This window comes from Rhamphochromis sp. 'chilingali', assembly GCF_963969265.1.
Source record: "Rhamphochromis sp. 'chilingali' genome assembly, chromosome: 10".
Lineage (NCBI taxonomy): Eukaryota > Metazoa > Chordata > Actinopteri > Cichliformes > Cichlidae > Rhamphochromis > Rhamphochromis sp. 'chilingali'.
Window position 1 is genome coordinate 37,881,447 of NC_137937.1, and position 16,586 is coordinate 37,898,032.

The window sequence follows — 16,586 nt, forward strand, 5'->3', positions numbered from 1 at the left end:
AGGTTTAAAGACGCGACTTCTTATAAACTTCTTATAAACTTATGAGCTTGGATTTAAAAAGGCCTCAGAGAGGAGATAAACGGCTACTTAGGGTGGAGAATTTGAACATGAACCGAGGCGTCACTATTTTTAAACCCATGAATGTTCTCAGTAAACTGATTATATGCTAATGAGAGTTTTCCCCTGATTTTACTGCTGAACCTGTAATTTCACAGCCCATGAACAGAGTCCAATCAGGAGCAGAGAGGCTGTGTTTCCTGCTTTGGGAACGAGGAAACATGAAAACTGGAAAACAACAGCCAACCTCATTCTGCTGTTATTAACATGTTCTAACATCTTTAACAGCCTAAAGAACATAAACAACAGAGATACACGACATGGAAAAGAGATTATTTGTTGCCATAGTTACGCGGTCTGCCCGCTCACTATCGGCGGGAGACGAGGTCGCGGCGAACCACAACAAACACGGTGCCATTATTTCAGACGCGATCAGCGGACAGGAATGCCGTCGGGCGACTATCTGCAGCGCGGCGACCTTATTGTTGAGGCGCAGAGTAATGGTGAATAATGGTGCATAGTTGGAATACAAACACTGCTGATGTTTGAAGTAAGCGTGTAAAACTGGTTTAACTGGTGGGATACAGTTACCGTCACGGTTTTTATCAGCCGTCTGTTTGAAGACAAACCGGCTCCTGCAGGACGTTTATCAGAGGAGGAGCCAGTCTGTGTCTCCTCCACAAGACAGACTCTCACCGATTCTGGTCGACCGTTTGGCTTTTTTTAAATGCTTTAAACATCTGATGAATGAATCCCTCTGATCTGCTCTTCACGTGTTTCACGTGTTCTGATTTGAACCTTTATGACGCAGAATCTTCTTTATTTTTTTACTTTGTTGATGTTTTTGGACCTTTTGTGGTTTTAAATGTATTTTACACATGTTTTTGACAAACAGAAGACAAACTCACAGCTCCAGGATCAGGATGACCTCCGCCTTGTTTTCAAAGACTTCGTGCAGCGCGATGACGTTCGGGTGCTGGATCTCTTTCAGGATGTTCACCTCGCGCTCGATATCCTCCCGCGTCACCCCTCGTCGGCTCGACTTGCTGCGCCGCTTCTTGATGAATTTGGCGGCGAACTCCACACCTGTAGTCCTGTGTCTGCATCTTCTGACCACAGCAAACTGACCGCTGCAGACGGGAGGGAACACAGAGAGCGCTCAGCAAACACCACAACAGCTTATTTCAGACAGAGGATGAAGTCTGAGACAGGTGATAGACAGAAGGATTATTCTGAACTGTGAACACAAAGCTGCTGTAGCAGAGACCTAAGATAGAGCATATGGAGCTACATGATGACTGCAGCTGAGAGGGCAGAGAAATCATTCAGAACAAACCTGAGAAAATGAAAAATACATAAAGATGTGTAGCAGCGAGCTGAAAGGAACCTCGGCTGCTCAGCGACCTTAAAAACAGACATCAGGCTGCATATATGCATCACTGTCAATATGGTAAACATAGACATCTGAGCCAAAGGGAGTGGGAGGGACTATGAGAAGCAAACTGGTGATCAGGAACAGCTTTAATTAATAAGTGCTGGATGAATCACGGCTGAAGCTGAAATAGCAACGCAGGAATAAAGACAGCAGCGTGCACGCTCACACTCACGTCAGTGCAACACGACAACCTGCACGGGTGCAGTCGGGTTATTTCTCGTGGCCTTGGTCTCTGATGCAGAACGCTCCCACATCTTTAATAAAAGACTTGTGCACAGAGTGCAGAGGCACACCTCCCTCCACCTCCCTCCACCTTCAGCAGCCCCTCGTAATCAGTTCAGGAACAGTGTGCAAAAAGCAGCACAGCTCTCAGCGTCAGCACCTCGTCCACAGAGCCGACAAACATCCAGACTTTAAACTCTTACTCTGAAACCAGACGTGCACCTCAACAATAATGAGCTGCGTGTCCTCGTTGGCACGTCCGGCACAGATACTCTATGCAGTGTATCCAACCTGGGCCGATGAAAATGAGAAGATCTGTATGTTTTTTACCCATCACACATTAGAGGCGTGTGGTTGTTGTTCTATTATGTGATAAACACACAGGCTGGGATCATTTGGGAACGTTTTAACTGCTCTTATGTAGAAAAAGCCCATAAACCGACTATAAATCCGCCCAGAAATGTTGATTTTTAAAAAGAAGAAAAGATTTCGATGATAAATCCGTGGACGGTCACGCTAACCTGGGCCCTGGACGAGGAGGCTGATCGGAGCATGCTCAGTGACGCTGAGCTTCACAGTCGGCTTGTTATCGAAACACTGATGATGCTTTACAAAGTGAGTGACATCACAACGACCTCACCGACCGCTGGTGTGTAACTTTGTCTCCTGACATCGTGTAGTCGCCACGTAACAGATAATAAGCAGATTGTCGCCTCTCCCACAGGATACAAACTCAAACTGAAGTTCCTCCGTCACCACATCTGCACAGATGTTTCCGCCCTTCAAGCCCGTCTTTATTATTTGCTGTTGACAGGCTGCAGCAAAGACAATGCTGCTGATCCCCGCACACGTTCCTGAAGGGCACACGTGAGCGCTTCGCCCAGATGTGGCGAGCCTGCGTGACATTTCGCTGTGACGATTATTGCATGTATCAACAACACAGAGGCTGTTATGGAAATCGCACCGTCGCGTTGCCACGCAGCGCTGTGGTTGATCAGACTGCTGACTCCTCTGCCACTCGACCAAAGCAGCGCCAGAAAAACCACTCGGGGAAGCAGGGACACTTGGCTGAGGGCTGTTCACGCCTCCTCACGGCCCCGGCAATCACGCAGCACTTAGTGTACCGAACACCCACGGAGGGAGGAAGAGTACAAGGGAGTAGGGGGTGAGAGAAAGAAGAGTGAGTGAAAATGAGAGAGCGCCACATTCTGCCTCTTTTTTTTATTTCCACAGCAAGATTTTCACACAGGCTTCCAACAGAGACGATGGCAAACGTCTCCTCGGCTCCGGCCAAAAAATGGGCAATAAAGTGAGAGTCATCCGACTCCCTGAGCCCTGCCGGCACAGAGTCGTCAGGAATCAGAGCAGTGATTCAGCTCTCTGCACATCCTCACTCCACAGTGTGAGTGACCCAGTTCGTGTGAGACCGCCAGCTGCAGACGAGCTTGAAGGCAGCATCCGTGACCCCGATGTGACCCGTAACAGCCGCGGCTCTAAAGGGCCAATCGGCGGGGCCTGAAGCCAAGTGGGAAAATAATTGGAAAAACAACAAAACGCATTTGATTTTGGAAGTTTGCTGCCAACAAAAGACCCCATACCCCCTCCCTGTCTCTGTTCCACAAACACGAGCAGCAGCAGAGCGGCGCTGCTCCTCGTGCTGCCAGATTACTGCTGCGCCGGCTGCATGCGGCTCGTGCAGCGTTCGGCATCGATCGGCTCGTTTGGTGGAGCTTCTCGCTCAGGAAGACTTCATCAGAGTTTAGATCCATTCAAAGAAAAGCACTGAACAAATATTCTTCACTATCAGTGAATTCAATCAATCCTGGTGATTCTGTGCAGTAAACGTGTTTTTAATCAAAGGCGAGCTCCATGCTGTCGCCCCGAGGAGGAAGATCCCACAAACCTCTTCTTCAAAGGAGGCCCGCTCAAAACAGGCAGCAGCATACTCCACAGTTACAAAAATTAGACAATTAAACTAGAGATGGACCAATCCGATATTACGTATCGGTATCGGTCCGATACTGACCTAAATGACTGGATCGGATATCGGAGAAAAATAAAAAATGTAATCCGATCCATTAAATATCACGAACAGAAACGGCCCTAACCAATCTGGCGCCCTAGGCAAGATTTTAGGTGGCGCCCCCCTACATCAGCAGTGTAGTGTAATGTTGTAACAAATAATATTTCTATTAAATAAGCTTTACTTTGCATTTTAATTAACGTGGGATTATTTTTTGTATTTAGAAATAATAGTACCAACTTTTTTTTTTTTTTCAACATTTGTGGCACTGGCGTGGCGCCCCCTGATGGACGGCGCCCTTAGCATTTGCCTATACGGCCTATGCCACGGGCCGGCCCTGATCACGAAAGCACCTCACAAAACTTGCAACACGCCGTAACTCACCTCAGAACGTTAGCACGTCGGAGCAATATGCATCACGTGATAGAGCGGCTGTGGCATGCCGGACCTGTCGGTGGTCTGGATAGCATGTGGAGCTTCGCTAGCAACCCGGCATTTCATCTCCGACAAAGTTATCCCCGAGAGAAGTAAAGCAAGTGTGTAAGTCCATCTCTGAATGTTTGTAAAGCATTCCCACGTTAAGCTTAACAAGCGACTGCCTCTTCTTGCTGCTACTTCAATCATGAAACTGCTTAATGATCAGCTGATCGGCTTTTCTGTCGTGAGTCCGTGACTCTTGTTTGTTTTTGGCCCACTTTGCACCAGAAAGAGGAAACCAGCGGCTGAACAACAGCAGCACGTTTAAGCTTGATAAGCTGTTGTTAGAATTTATTTAATATTACTTTCTACATCAGGATCTTTTTCTATGTAGCTGACGCTGGTAACTGTGCAGGGGCGGATCTAGCAAAGTTTAGCCAGGGGGGCCGATAGGGCATGAACAGGGAAAAGGGGGCACAAAGACATACTTTTCTTTCTTATTCTCATTTAAAATGTCGAGCTTTTAATAAATAATTATCTGACACACAAAGTTTTAATTTGATGCAAAATGAATAGAAGTCAATTACTGTATATAGTGACTATTAAGTCTAATATATATACCCTAGTAAGCTATAGTACTTTTTCCTTTGGGAAGGTACCATCTGTGCAGTCTGCAATTTTGTTGAAGAAAGATGTTGAATCTATTTAATATTTCTTGAAAAATAATTGATTTCTGTGCATTTTTTTCACACTGCATCAAATTAAGGTTGATTACGTCGATTAAGCATCATGAGGTGGAGCGTGAGGGGTGGTTCCCTATTTTTTATTTATTTATTTTTGTTGTTGCTGGGAGTTGGAACCCTATTAGTTAGGTTGCTTAATATTTCTGCTAAGTACTCTTTAAAATACCAGAATAGGGAGGATGGTGTAGGTCTAAGTTTATTAGATTGATCAGTATTGCTGAACTATGAAATATTTTTTTTGCATACAGGTATAACAGAATAGCTTTAGTGTAGTTGTTGTTTTAAACTTGAGTATGAACTTGCAGACTTGCAAAATGCAGCAAGATATTTTAAAAAACAGTTTTGTTGATTAAAACACACTATATCGGATTCATATCGGTATCGGCAGATATCCAAATTTATGATATCAGTATCGGACATAAAAAAGTGGTATCGTGCCATCTCTAAATTAAACACAGGCAACAACAACACACACAAAATTCAATTCAATTAAAATGACAGCAATCTAACTGAAACAGTTGTGTGTTATGGAAACGGCCTCAAGGATCTTAGTTTGGATTTTAAAGCATTTATAATGAAATGAACTCGTTTCCCAGTCGTTCTGCAGCCAAACAGACAAAAACTCTTCTACCGAGTTCAGTTTGTGCAAATAAACAGAAAGCAAGAGAAACACGAGCAGCACGTTTCACTGCGAGCAGGCAACACGTGCAGGAGGGCAGCAATCCCAGCACTGCCTTATATATAAAACTGTGTAAATGAGAGCTCCTCTGATTGGCCAAAGCGAGCCGTCCACCTGACGGTGTAACTCACAGGGTCAGTCAGGGCAGAAGGCATCAACCGCTCCAAGACATCGAGCAGAAGCATTCGTGTCTCCATCATCCAGAAATGTTGCAGCAACAAGTTGCTTCTTTGTATCAAAAGAAACATCAGATATGACCGAGTTCAAAGCTCAATAATAATCCGTCAGCATGCACGGATCCATGTTTGGATCAGTCACTGGTGAATGATTATTTCTGATAAATATGAATCATGTGAGGCTGAACTCATCTCAGTGTTGTGCTCTGTGACAGATTCACGTCTCTTCTGTTTACCACAGTGAAACAAACCAGTGGACAAAGATTTCCTCAGAAACTGAACTGCACGCTTAAGAAGAGCGAACCGTCCTGTGACCGAAGAGGAAGAGAGAGCCGAGGACGAAGGCTTTCTCATGCTAGTACCACTCCCACTCAGCCTGACCTCACCCTGTTGTTGCTTCCACCTCTGTGACTGAGGCCTCGGCGCAGAAAGAAAGACATCAGGATGTGATCGCGTTCATATGGAAGTCAAGTGTTTCACACTGTAATAAGCGTCCGTGCACACACAGCTCCGGTCACCTGTCACGCACACGTGCACGTGCACGGCTGGAACAGCAGCAGCCGTCGGAACGTCTTCCTCAGACGTCTCGCCGCCGCCGGCTCGTGCAGCGGAAACGTGGAATCTGTGAAGTCGCGGGACCTGCTGCGAAAATCTCGTCGGGGATGAGAAGGAAAACACGGCTGACTTCCTGTTCCTGATTAAACACCATCTGTGCAGTTCTCGAGACTTTCTGTGACTCCTCAGAAATGAATATTAATTATTCATTTTCACTTCTCTGCTGAAAGTACGACAGGAAACGCGGCGCTGCGTCTGCATGAGGACCATCATCATGCTGTTTAAGAGAAGCACAAAGGGAAACAACTCCACACACAAACCAGCAGCACACTGGAAACTTCTCCACACAATAGAAAACACTTCAAAATATTCTGTGTGACATTTTGGAAGTGCTCTCATCCTGCCTGACAGGCCTCGCATCCACACATGAATAAATTGTTGCACATGGCAATTAAACTTTCTACGAGGGGGAATTTCATTTGAATACATGAATTATTACTTCATAATTAATTTAAGGAAGCATGAGCGTGCTCTTTTAGCACACAGAGTAAACTGGTCTATGCTGCCATCAAAGGAGAAACTGAACATGTGCACAGTCACAGGGCAACGGCTGTGCTTATAACCTGGAGTCAGAAAGTACTACGACTGCAGGAACTTCCTAAATTAAATCCTAACTAATGAAAGTGTTCACGCTCTCGCGTTTCTGTGCACTTCCTCTGATGTTTCCTCTTTTGTCCTAAAGTGACAAAATTATGTAAGAGCTCGTTGAAACTCTCCTGTGGACACGTGAAAGTTTGCATCACATCTGTCTGCAAGCTAAGTGGAAATGACAGCGTGGCTAAAAAGGAGCACGAGGTAAACACCGACAGCTCGCCTGTGGGAATTAAACCCAAACTCTAACTTGTGTGTTTTTCCGCAGCTCTCCCCGTGTATGAAAGCGAGCCCACCCTTTGTTAACAACACCAGCTGCACACACACACAGACGAGGGGAAAATGGCAGCGGTTCAACTGAACCGTCTTCCCCTGGTGAGGAAAAGCAAACAAACAGGCTTTCCCTGCTAGACTCTGTGTTTAACCCGGAGCTACTTTAACGGAGGTCAAAGTGGCGGCTCCCTGCTGCATGATGACAGAGCCCTCGTGTTTACGTTGCTAGCAGAGCCTGGCAGAGTGAGGAAATCCTTCTCATCCTCCAGAGACGTGCAGGGAGAGCGCCGACGTGCACGGATGTTGCTGAGCACAGAGACGGGGCAGAAGTAACGAGCAGAGGAAAAACCCTTCCTGGGAATCGCTGACAAACAGAGGCAGGTTTTCAAGAGCACCTCTCCCCCCCCCCCCGGCTCTCTGATAGTCTGCAGGATCAGATTGCTGAGCTCCCTTTGTTGTGCTTGAAGCACAGACAGGGCTTCCCACTTTTGGCCTACTTGTTTCACCAAAGCAGCTGGAAGGGAGGGGATGACGGAGAGGAGCTGGTCGGGAAAGTCGACAACAACTTTGTTTGTGTCTGTCGGAGCTGCCCGGGAGCTCTTTGCATTACTCAACACTGCAGGAGGTTATCTGTGCTTAGATACGCAGCGTAGCTTTAGGTTGATGCAGCAGGTCAGAGTGACAGGACTATCCCACCCAGGTTCACTACACGCAGCCACGCCTGTGGAACGTACACACGTGGACGATGAACAAGTAACCGAACCTGCGTCTTACACAGAGCTCAGTCTGTGAAGAGCATCGGTCCAGCCGAGGGAGCAAAGACAATTTCATTTTGTGTCTGCGGCCTCTCAGCTCCTCCAATAACGTGCTCATTTACCGAGCGCGCGTCACATACAGGAAGTCTCTCCTGCCTCATGCTACAGCACCGCCGTTTATCTAGTTACAGTTTTACTCATTAAGCTCTTTGCTTGCTCTGTTCGCTTCACTGAACTGTTGTTGTTTGTCATGCTGTCTTTATTTCCTATTTTCTCAGAGCTTGCATCGAGTCTTTTGGCTGCTGCGACATCATTTTTCCAGCTTTCATATAATAATTTTTCCCAGTGGCGTTAATAATTACAGCCAACCTGTTACAGCAGCTCTTATTACAGCTTTGCCACGTTACAGAAAGATGTATGAGGAAGCTGAAGAGCGCACAAACAAGCAGCCCTGAGCCGTGGGGGCTCGAGTCCTGAGCGCACACCCGCCGCCGGCGCGATGTTGGATCGGCGCGACCTCGATGCTTAGTTAGAGGTCGCTGCTCTTGTCGGGAATTCGGCCTTGTCATGGTGAGGCAGCGCCGGAATGAACAATGTTCAGTGGTAATGAGCAGCAGGAAGGCCTCGTACACACAAGTCGGTGAAGTGGGAGTGGGCAGGGAACGCGTTTCATGATAACAACGCAGCACAATGCAGCAGAGAGGAAGGGCGGCCGGCGCATCTGGGTGAGAACACGCGGCCGCACATGTTTGCTACGTCGCTGTGTTTCGTCTCCTTCTGTTCTTATCTGTAATTGTTGTTACAGCGTGGACTCCCACGGGAACAACGGCCACGCCCGGAAGCAGAAGCAGCTGCCGCTCTTTACAGCACGATGTGCAAACGCACATGAAAGAAGGGAGAAGCTTAAAAGCTCTCAGCGCAGATCCACCGACCTCATGTTGGACCATGTGGGTCCAACATGAGGTCATAAAGCAGGTTTGTGTGTCGGTGACCAAACCAAACCTGCAGGTGCCGATGCAGCTGCACAGCTGCAGCTGCACAGCTGCAGCACTGCTGCTCCACAAACAGCTTGTCGTTGTAAGAACTGAAGCAGCGAGAGTCACAGAGACGGTCGGAGCTGCAGGACACTCAGCGAAGCAGCTGCTGGGAAGCTTTGGTAACATAAGGTGTCATCATCAGCGTTCAGCTGCTCGAGGAAAAGGAGAAACTACTCAGGACAGTAATGTTTAAGTACAGCCTGATGAAAACAGTTTATTAATTTAACGCCAACGTCGAGACGTCTGCATCAAACCAGAGGAGGAACTCAGCGACGGTTTAATGGAGCCAAAGCTGAGCAGTGACAGCGAGCTGCTACCACAGACTCACTGTGCTTTTCTTTATGGGCAGTTCAGTTACTTTCATGCCTCCGACTCTGAGGAAGTTCAGCTCTGACACTAATCAGTGAAGTTCTCTTTTACCAGTTAATCAAATATAAACACTTTTACTCGCTGTGAAGCAAAAACAAGGTTTAAGAAAGTGTTTCTGCTCATTTCATCACAGCTGCTCAGGTTAAAGCACCAGCAGCAGAGGGAGTACACGATGAAAGCTTCTGGGTTATTCCTGAGGTCCCTGCTGTTTTCACGAGTCCGAGAATCACGTCGGGATTTTGTCCGAATCTGAAGGAGATGGCCTCTACTCCAGATGCAATCCTCCTCCTGTTGGTGAAGCAGCTGCCACACGGGGCAACAACTCGCTAGCTGTGAATAGATGAACCTTTTACCAGCAGCTACTGTCAGGTCAGTGCAGGGAGAGTTAAGGACATGCAGGAATAAGAGGTAAATGCATCAGGAGAGAAAAGAGGGAAGTGAAGAAGGAATAAATCCTGGGAAGTCCCCCATGCAGCCGGAGCACTTCAGCGTCACCTGATCCAGGCCTAACTATAAGCGTTTAAAATGTAAGGTCTTAAAAGCAGAGAGGGCGTCTGTCTGCTGAGTCCAGACTGGATCAGAGTCCACTGGAGAGGAGAAGGACAGCTGAAGACTCATGCAGGCTTCAGTCTGAGTGACAACATGATATTATCCCAACATCGCTGTGCAAGAAGCTGCAGGATGACAATAAAAAGCTCTCTAATTATGAGGTCCCTAACATGTGTTTGCATCTCCACAGGTTAATGTTCAGGTGTGGAAACTGATCTGTGACGATGTGATCAGCAGGTCAGAAACACACTGAGGCAGATCTGCATCAGCGCAGTTTTCTGATTGACACCGAACCTCAAATCACATGAACATTAAAACTACGCAGGCCTCACATAAACATGACAGGATTATTTTAGCAGCACAGGGTTGTGTTGGAAAGGAGCCTCCTCAGTGAGAACGAAGTGATAACAAGCTCACGGAAGTTCATGTTGTCAACGCAGGGTGTCTGGCACAGCTCGGGCTGACAGCAGCTGATGACACACACACACACACACACACACACACACACACACACACCAGGAAAAGTCTGCGTTCTCTGCTGGACAGCTGACTGTAACACGATCCTGCTGGCTTTCTGTTCTCAGAGATGAGAACAAATCTCGGTGTTATCTTCATACATCTGCATCTTTACTCCACATCATCAGGCTTTGTCCAAGCAGACACTTGTGTTTGTGTGGACGCCATTAGGTTCTGCAGAATAACCCGATGTGTAAGTGATTCCATGGCTGTCTGGGCTTGAAAAGGAAAGTAAGATGCTCAGCCTCCTAATCTTTGGCCCCAATCCAGCCATAAATCACAGCCAGGCTTGTGGGAGCAGAATTCAACGTATAAAGACATTTTAAGTCCTCAGTATAAACATACAGGGTAAAATAAAAGCCCTTCCTGCAGCAGACCGTCTGCACTGTGCAACGTGTTAACGCATCCTTTCCCCTGCTGTTACAGCACAGCTGCTAACAGGCAATCATCCCAACCCACCACCTCATGCATCTCCACCAGCAGGCTGACCAGGTCACATTACTCAGCTGCTCTCCCCCCACACTGAACAGATCCCAGCTGTTTGGACTGCAGTCAGTTAAGGTGGCAATGCTCTGAAAAGCTGCTGATAGTGGGAGAAGCCCCCCCAGAACCTGCAGGAGATGGGAACTGGTCCTCGATGCTGGGACTGAAGAACACCAACGGGCTGCTGCTGGTTCAGGATGGTGGAGTTGGACTCGGTCCACAGGATAAGAAACCAAAAGGCTGCTCTGCCTCCTCTCCCACCAACACTGCTCTGATAAACACTGAGAGTCTCGCTTCATTTGCCAAATAAATGATAGTTATAAGCAGCTTTTAATGCACAGACTGTGTTATTTAATCACTAACAACAGCACTGAACACAAGCTCAAACTAAGTGCGCATAAATAAACTCAAGCTTCAAAGATCGCGTCTTCGTAACACAAACACAACGACGAGGTTTCTCTGAGACTTTAAACACAGAAGGACAAAGACCAGCGCGCTGTCCAACACTACACTGCACCTCTCCGTCACTACTGCGAGCCAGCTATTGATTGGCTCTGTGCACTACTACTGTGAAATCGGAGAGGGTGCTGAAAAGCTGAAAAGTGTTAAGCACAATGGCGGGCAGGCTGGAAGAGCTTCGAGAAGGCGCCCACGAGGCTTCTCTGTCACATGTGACGCGGGCGCACTCGGACCGACGGAGGACGACACATTCAGTAAGTGGGAAACAACGAGTGCGATCTCACCTCCCGCTCGCCGTCCTTCGCTGCAAACCCCACAGCAAACTTTGCTTTGTTGCTTTTTTCTCCATGTTGTTCATTTTTGTGCAGACTGCTCTGTTACGAGCAAGTCACAGCCTGAAGCCATCATCATCATCATCATCATCCTTCATGAAACAGTAACTCAGACTTCAAATAGACGTAGTGTCTGTCTTTAGACGTGCAGCTGTTACCAGCAGCTCTCGGCTTGCATCGTTTAAAAATGCAGCATCTTTCAGTTTAACGTCTTCTGGATTTCGAGCTGATGTGTTGGTGTGCTGAACAGACTAACAGCTGAAAACGCTGCTTTTCTTTAAACTGTGAACAGAGAGGGTTTGATGAGGAGCTTTTACTGTGTTCTAATGTAACTGGAAAAAACTCAAACACATCAGTGAGGCGGTGCGCTTCACATCGATCGCTGCAAACACCTGAGATCAAACGTCTCCTGTAAAGACGGTGAAACGAAACATCTGAGTATAAACGGACGTCTGTCAGCCTTTACAAAGAAAACAGTCACAGCATGAGTGAAAGTCACACTATTGCATGTGTGTGTGTTTCTCCTGCATTAGTAATAAACTACTGTAGGATATAATGTGATAAATAAAGACAAAGGTCTTCACGATCATCATGTATGAGCTTATTTAAATGAACCTCCCAAAGCTGTTTTGGGTGATTGTGCTCGTCTCAACTTCATCATCCACTGATGGAGGCGGATCACTGAAAGAGATCCGAGGCCATTAAACACAGGTCTATGTTTCAGGTTCGATAATGGAGGCGTCTAATAAAAGGGAGCCGCTGTAACCTGGCACGAGGCTCGCTGCCCGTCAGCTCTGTGACAAAGCGGCTTTTATGCTGCCCGATCATTGGCTGATGGGATCGTTCATCAGCGAGGCCTGCCAGGGAGAGATAAAGCGAGGCGTGCTCGTCAAACCCTGGATAGGTGCGTGACCTGCACACTTTATATTTAACCTGATCCATTACAGCGCCCGGCAGCAGTTAAGACTCAAGTGTTGCTCTGCAGGTCGCGTTCAGTCCAGCATCTACGGTGAGCGGAATAAACAGTTTTATAGTTGATGCGTCCGCCCCGCTCAGACAGGCTTCCCCTCCTCCTGATGTAGGACACCAGCGTCGTCCTGTCATCACCCTGCATGAAGGCTGTGGTCACATGAGCAGTCATGACAGGACATCAGACCCTGTGCTGCGAGTTAGTCTGAGCGCTCTGGGAGACGTGCTTTCATAGAAGTGCATGCCCTCTAATGTAGAATGGAACAGACTAGATTAGTATAGAATAGTAAAGAGTTTAAGATTCGTGTGAAACTGTTAATCACACGATTTGATAACAAAACATATTTTAAACGCAGGCCATGCACAAACCGTCAGATCGATCTGCTGCACCGGCAGCCTGGGCTTCCTGCAGCTAGCACCCACACGCCTGCACTGACTGTGGCTCCATGACAGTTTATGCCAGTCCACGTCCACGTCCACGTTTCCTGCCTCAAAGTGCTGCAGGAGCACGCCGCTTCATTTACCTCTCACCTCGCAGGTTTTCAGACAGGTGCTGCTGTCAGTCAGAGCTGCAGCAGAACCGACATTTAAAAATGAAATCATGTGTTTAGCTGCCAGCATTTATGATGTAAACGAGTGCAGCCATCTTTAAACGTCAGGTTGACCAGTTACGAGCATCAGCAGTTCTATGCCGTCTCCGTGGACAGCGGCGGTTAGCTGTGAATGCATCCAGTGTGACAACTGTGTGTGTATACGACTCGAGCTGACAGCAGAGGAAGCTGTTCTGCTGCAGGAGGGTTTCTGCAAAGACGTGACGTGAATACCTGAAACTGCGGAGGGTTAATAGCCCGCACTGTTTCCTGATGTTGGCAGCTTTGGTCTTAGATGACATAAAATGTTTATTTTTTCCTTGGTACACTAATGTGTCATCTTCACCTTCTGTCTGTGTGCAGTTTCCAAGCGAGGACCCCGTCTGTGCGAATGCTCATCGTACAGTATGGCTATAAAAACACTGCTGTGTAAAATGTTTGTTCGTGTAATGTGAAATATATGACTGTGCCATCCTTTAATCAGCACTAAGACACCGCGGCCAGCAGCTCCATCAGATGTTCAGCAGGTTTCTGGCTCACCTTCCAGGTAACGACCTCGACGCACTGAGTGGTTCGCTGCTCGCTGTCAAAGCTTCACACTGACGGACGCTCGGGGTGCTGAGCGACGGCGCATTTTGCTTTTAAAATCAGAGATGAATATTTGATGGGGGTACAAATGGCTGCATCGGTGCCAAACTGCTGCACAGTGAGAGAAAACCAGCAGCGCATCAGAGGACACCAGCTCAGATTGAATCAGATCCCCCAGGAAGGTCTCCACAAAGGTTTGAACGCCTTCAAACACGACGACAAGAACACTTTCTCCAACAACAAACCCCTGAAAGACTCTGTGTCGTTTTTATTTTATCATATAAAGAGAAGGGAACTAACCGCCTTCGTTTTGGGCGATGCATCCCTTTAAACGTGCCTGCTCACTTCAATTAAAGCTTCTCTACTTAATTAAATTGTCTTTGGCTCACGGGGGATGGATACAGTCCCAGCGCTCTGCAGGCCAGCCTGCGTCCACATTCACAACATCAGCCTGTTCCTGCTCAGCTCTCCACACTTCCTCTGCATCCGACGCTCGTTGGCTGCAAACATGCTGAAGGAAATAATAAGTAGAGACGACAACGCGCAGAAACAGTGAAGTGAAACCACAGACTGCTGACAGATGATAATCAGTTACTGCCCCTCCCAATCTGAACCTGGAGTGCCGCTCTCGTCGTCAGCTGATTTTACAGTAAGACCAGCTGAAACCTTACTGACAGTCACAACCGTCAAAGGGTTTTTCTCAGCGACACACGGCTGCTGCTTCTCCTTTATACTGAACTCATCTTTACATTAAAGCAGGCGTCCAGAGAGCAGCAACAAACAGATATAAAAGTTTTGCATAAACAGTGTGTAAGTGGCATCGTTATAGTTTGTACTTAATTTAATTTAATAAGCCAGCCTTGATGCAGATGCTACATCTCTGAATGATCAGCACAGTTTTACACTTTTGTTGGCGAGTTCGCAGCTTCACGTTATTTCTGTGGGCTGTGCAGCTTCAGCGCTGATCATCTGAGATCTGATGCTGCGTGGTTTTTAAAACTACTGTTAGTACGAGGGAATCAGGCCTGTGAGTGGAAGACTACATATTTCCACATACAATGAAACATACACTCCTCAATGTATCTGATTGGCTCTGCTTGCAAAGGTCACGGGTGTGTCGTGGCACATTCATCACACCAACACGATGCAGGAGCCGCAGGTTATCCTCCTTATAGACACGAGGGTAAAACAATCAGAGGCCAGTCGCTCTTTTTCACTCCGGTTCTGTTTCCACGGGCGGCTGAGTCTCAGCAGAAACACAAGAGATCAGACTGTAACTGCAGCACCTCTGCAGCTCAGAGGAGTCAGAGGACAAAGCGTCTGCAGCGGCCGCAGGCTCCGAGGTGTCCGCGTGAAAACTCCCGGCGAGGCCAGGCTTTTCATTAGCACGGAGCCAAGTGTGGGAGGCCGGCGTGGAGTGCTCCCGGCCCACTCTGCGGTAGTGTGGGCCACAAACTGCACCGGCAGAAAAAACATTACGCAACCGCCGCGCCATTGTGTACGGCGGAAGGGTAACCACGGCAACAGGGCCGAGAGACTGAGGAACCGGCGCTGGTTGGAGGAAGGAAGAGTGCGGTATAATCCTGGGTGGGTGTAAACAGCGCGTGTGCGAGTGTTTGTGTTCAGATAAGCATTTTATCAGCAGTGTTTCTGACACCGGTGAAAGTTATTAAACGTCATTAACGCCCTGAGAGCGTCACTGCACCTCCGACAGGCCGCAGCATCGCTCCCCTCGGCTTTAAGGGCTCGACAGACATTAAAAACCAGTTTCAACGATCTTATAATAAGACTGTAAGAAGGAGCGCTGATACTGTGGACATGACCCAACCTTACCGTGGTTATCTCCCCGCGTGGTTAGTCTGTTATGCAAAGGTGCCCGCTGAGTCTCAGCGACGCATCCAGAGGCTGTTCAGCTGTATCAGCGATGAAACGATCGGTCTGATGTTTGACATCATGTTTCCAACAAACAGACTTCACCTGAGCAACACACCTGGATGTAACATGACCCACTTTAGCATTTCTAAAATAAGATGTTATTTGTCTGCAGTCAGTATGAAAGCTCTTATTCTGAAAGTGCACCCGCTCGTGGCTGCAGCAGAGACGCAGCTGATTGCAATACTTCATCATTTATATGTCACAACACACTCGGGGACTTAAATATTTGCAGGAGAGCACAAAACGGTATTGTGTAGCAGGTGTCGCACACCTGTATGTGTGTGTGTACGGGCCACGCCACCTCTCCATCAGCACACACACAAACGCGTTTTCAAACTCAGTGAGGACATCTCATTGACATAAGGCTTTCTCTGGCCCCGTACCATCAAAAATCACATTCTGAGCCTCTTAAAGGCCTTTAAACTTCAAATTTTGTACTTCACAAAGATATGAACACACACACAGAGAAGATCAGTGAGGGCTTTTAAAGTGACTACATTGGCCTGGTGGTGAGCACTTTTGCCTAACAGATAAAAGATCGGTGGTTCGAGACCAGAAGCAGACTCAAATCCCTGTGAGCGTTCACATTACGACTGCTAACTTTCTGCTCAACAGCCTGTTTCCTCCACTCAGCTGTTTCCCAGCCTGGCAGCCAGGTGTGACTCAGGGGGAGGAGTCTCATTCAGACACAACTGCAGGTTCAGGGAACTAATAATGTCTCCTCTGATGGAGAGATAACTGACAGAAAGCTAAATGAGAGGCAGGCAGTGTTT

At 47.6% G+C, this 16,586-nt stretch overlaps 1 protein-coding gene across 2 annotated transcripts in view; it reads right to left on the reverse strand.

Moving 5' to 3' along the window:
- dapk1 (death-associated protein kinase 1) overlaps window positions 1-16,586 on the reverse strand; it is a 61,846-nt gene that overhangs the window by 35,136 nt on the left and 10,124 nt on the right. For both annotated transcript variants that reach the window (XM_080894102.1, XM_080894103.1), the window contains one exon: window positions 966-1,187. In XM_080894102.1, coding sequence (XP_080750228.1) covers window positions 966-1,187 — 222 coding nt within the window. The remainder of the gene's footprint in view (window positions 1-965; window positions 1,188-16,586) is intronic.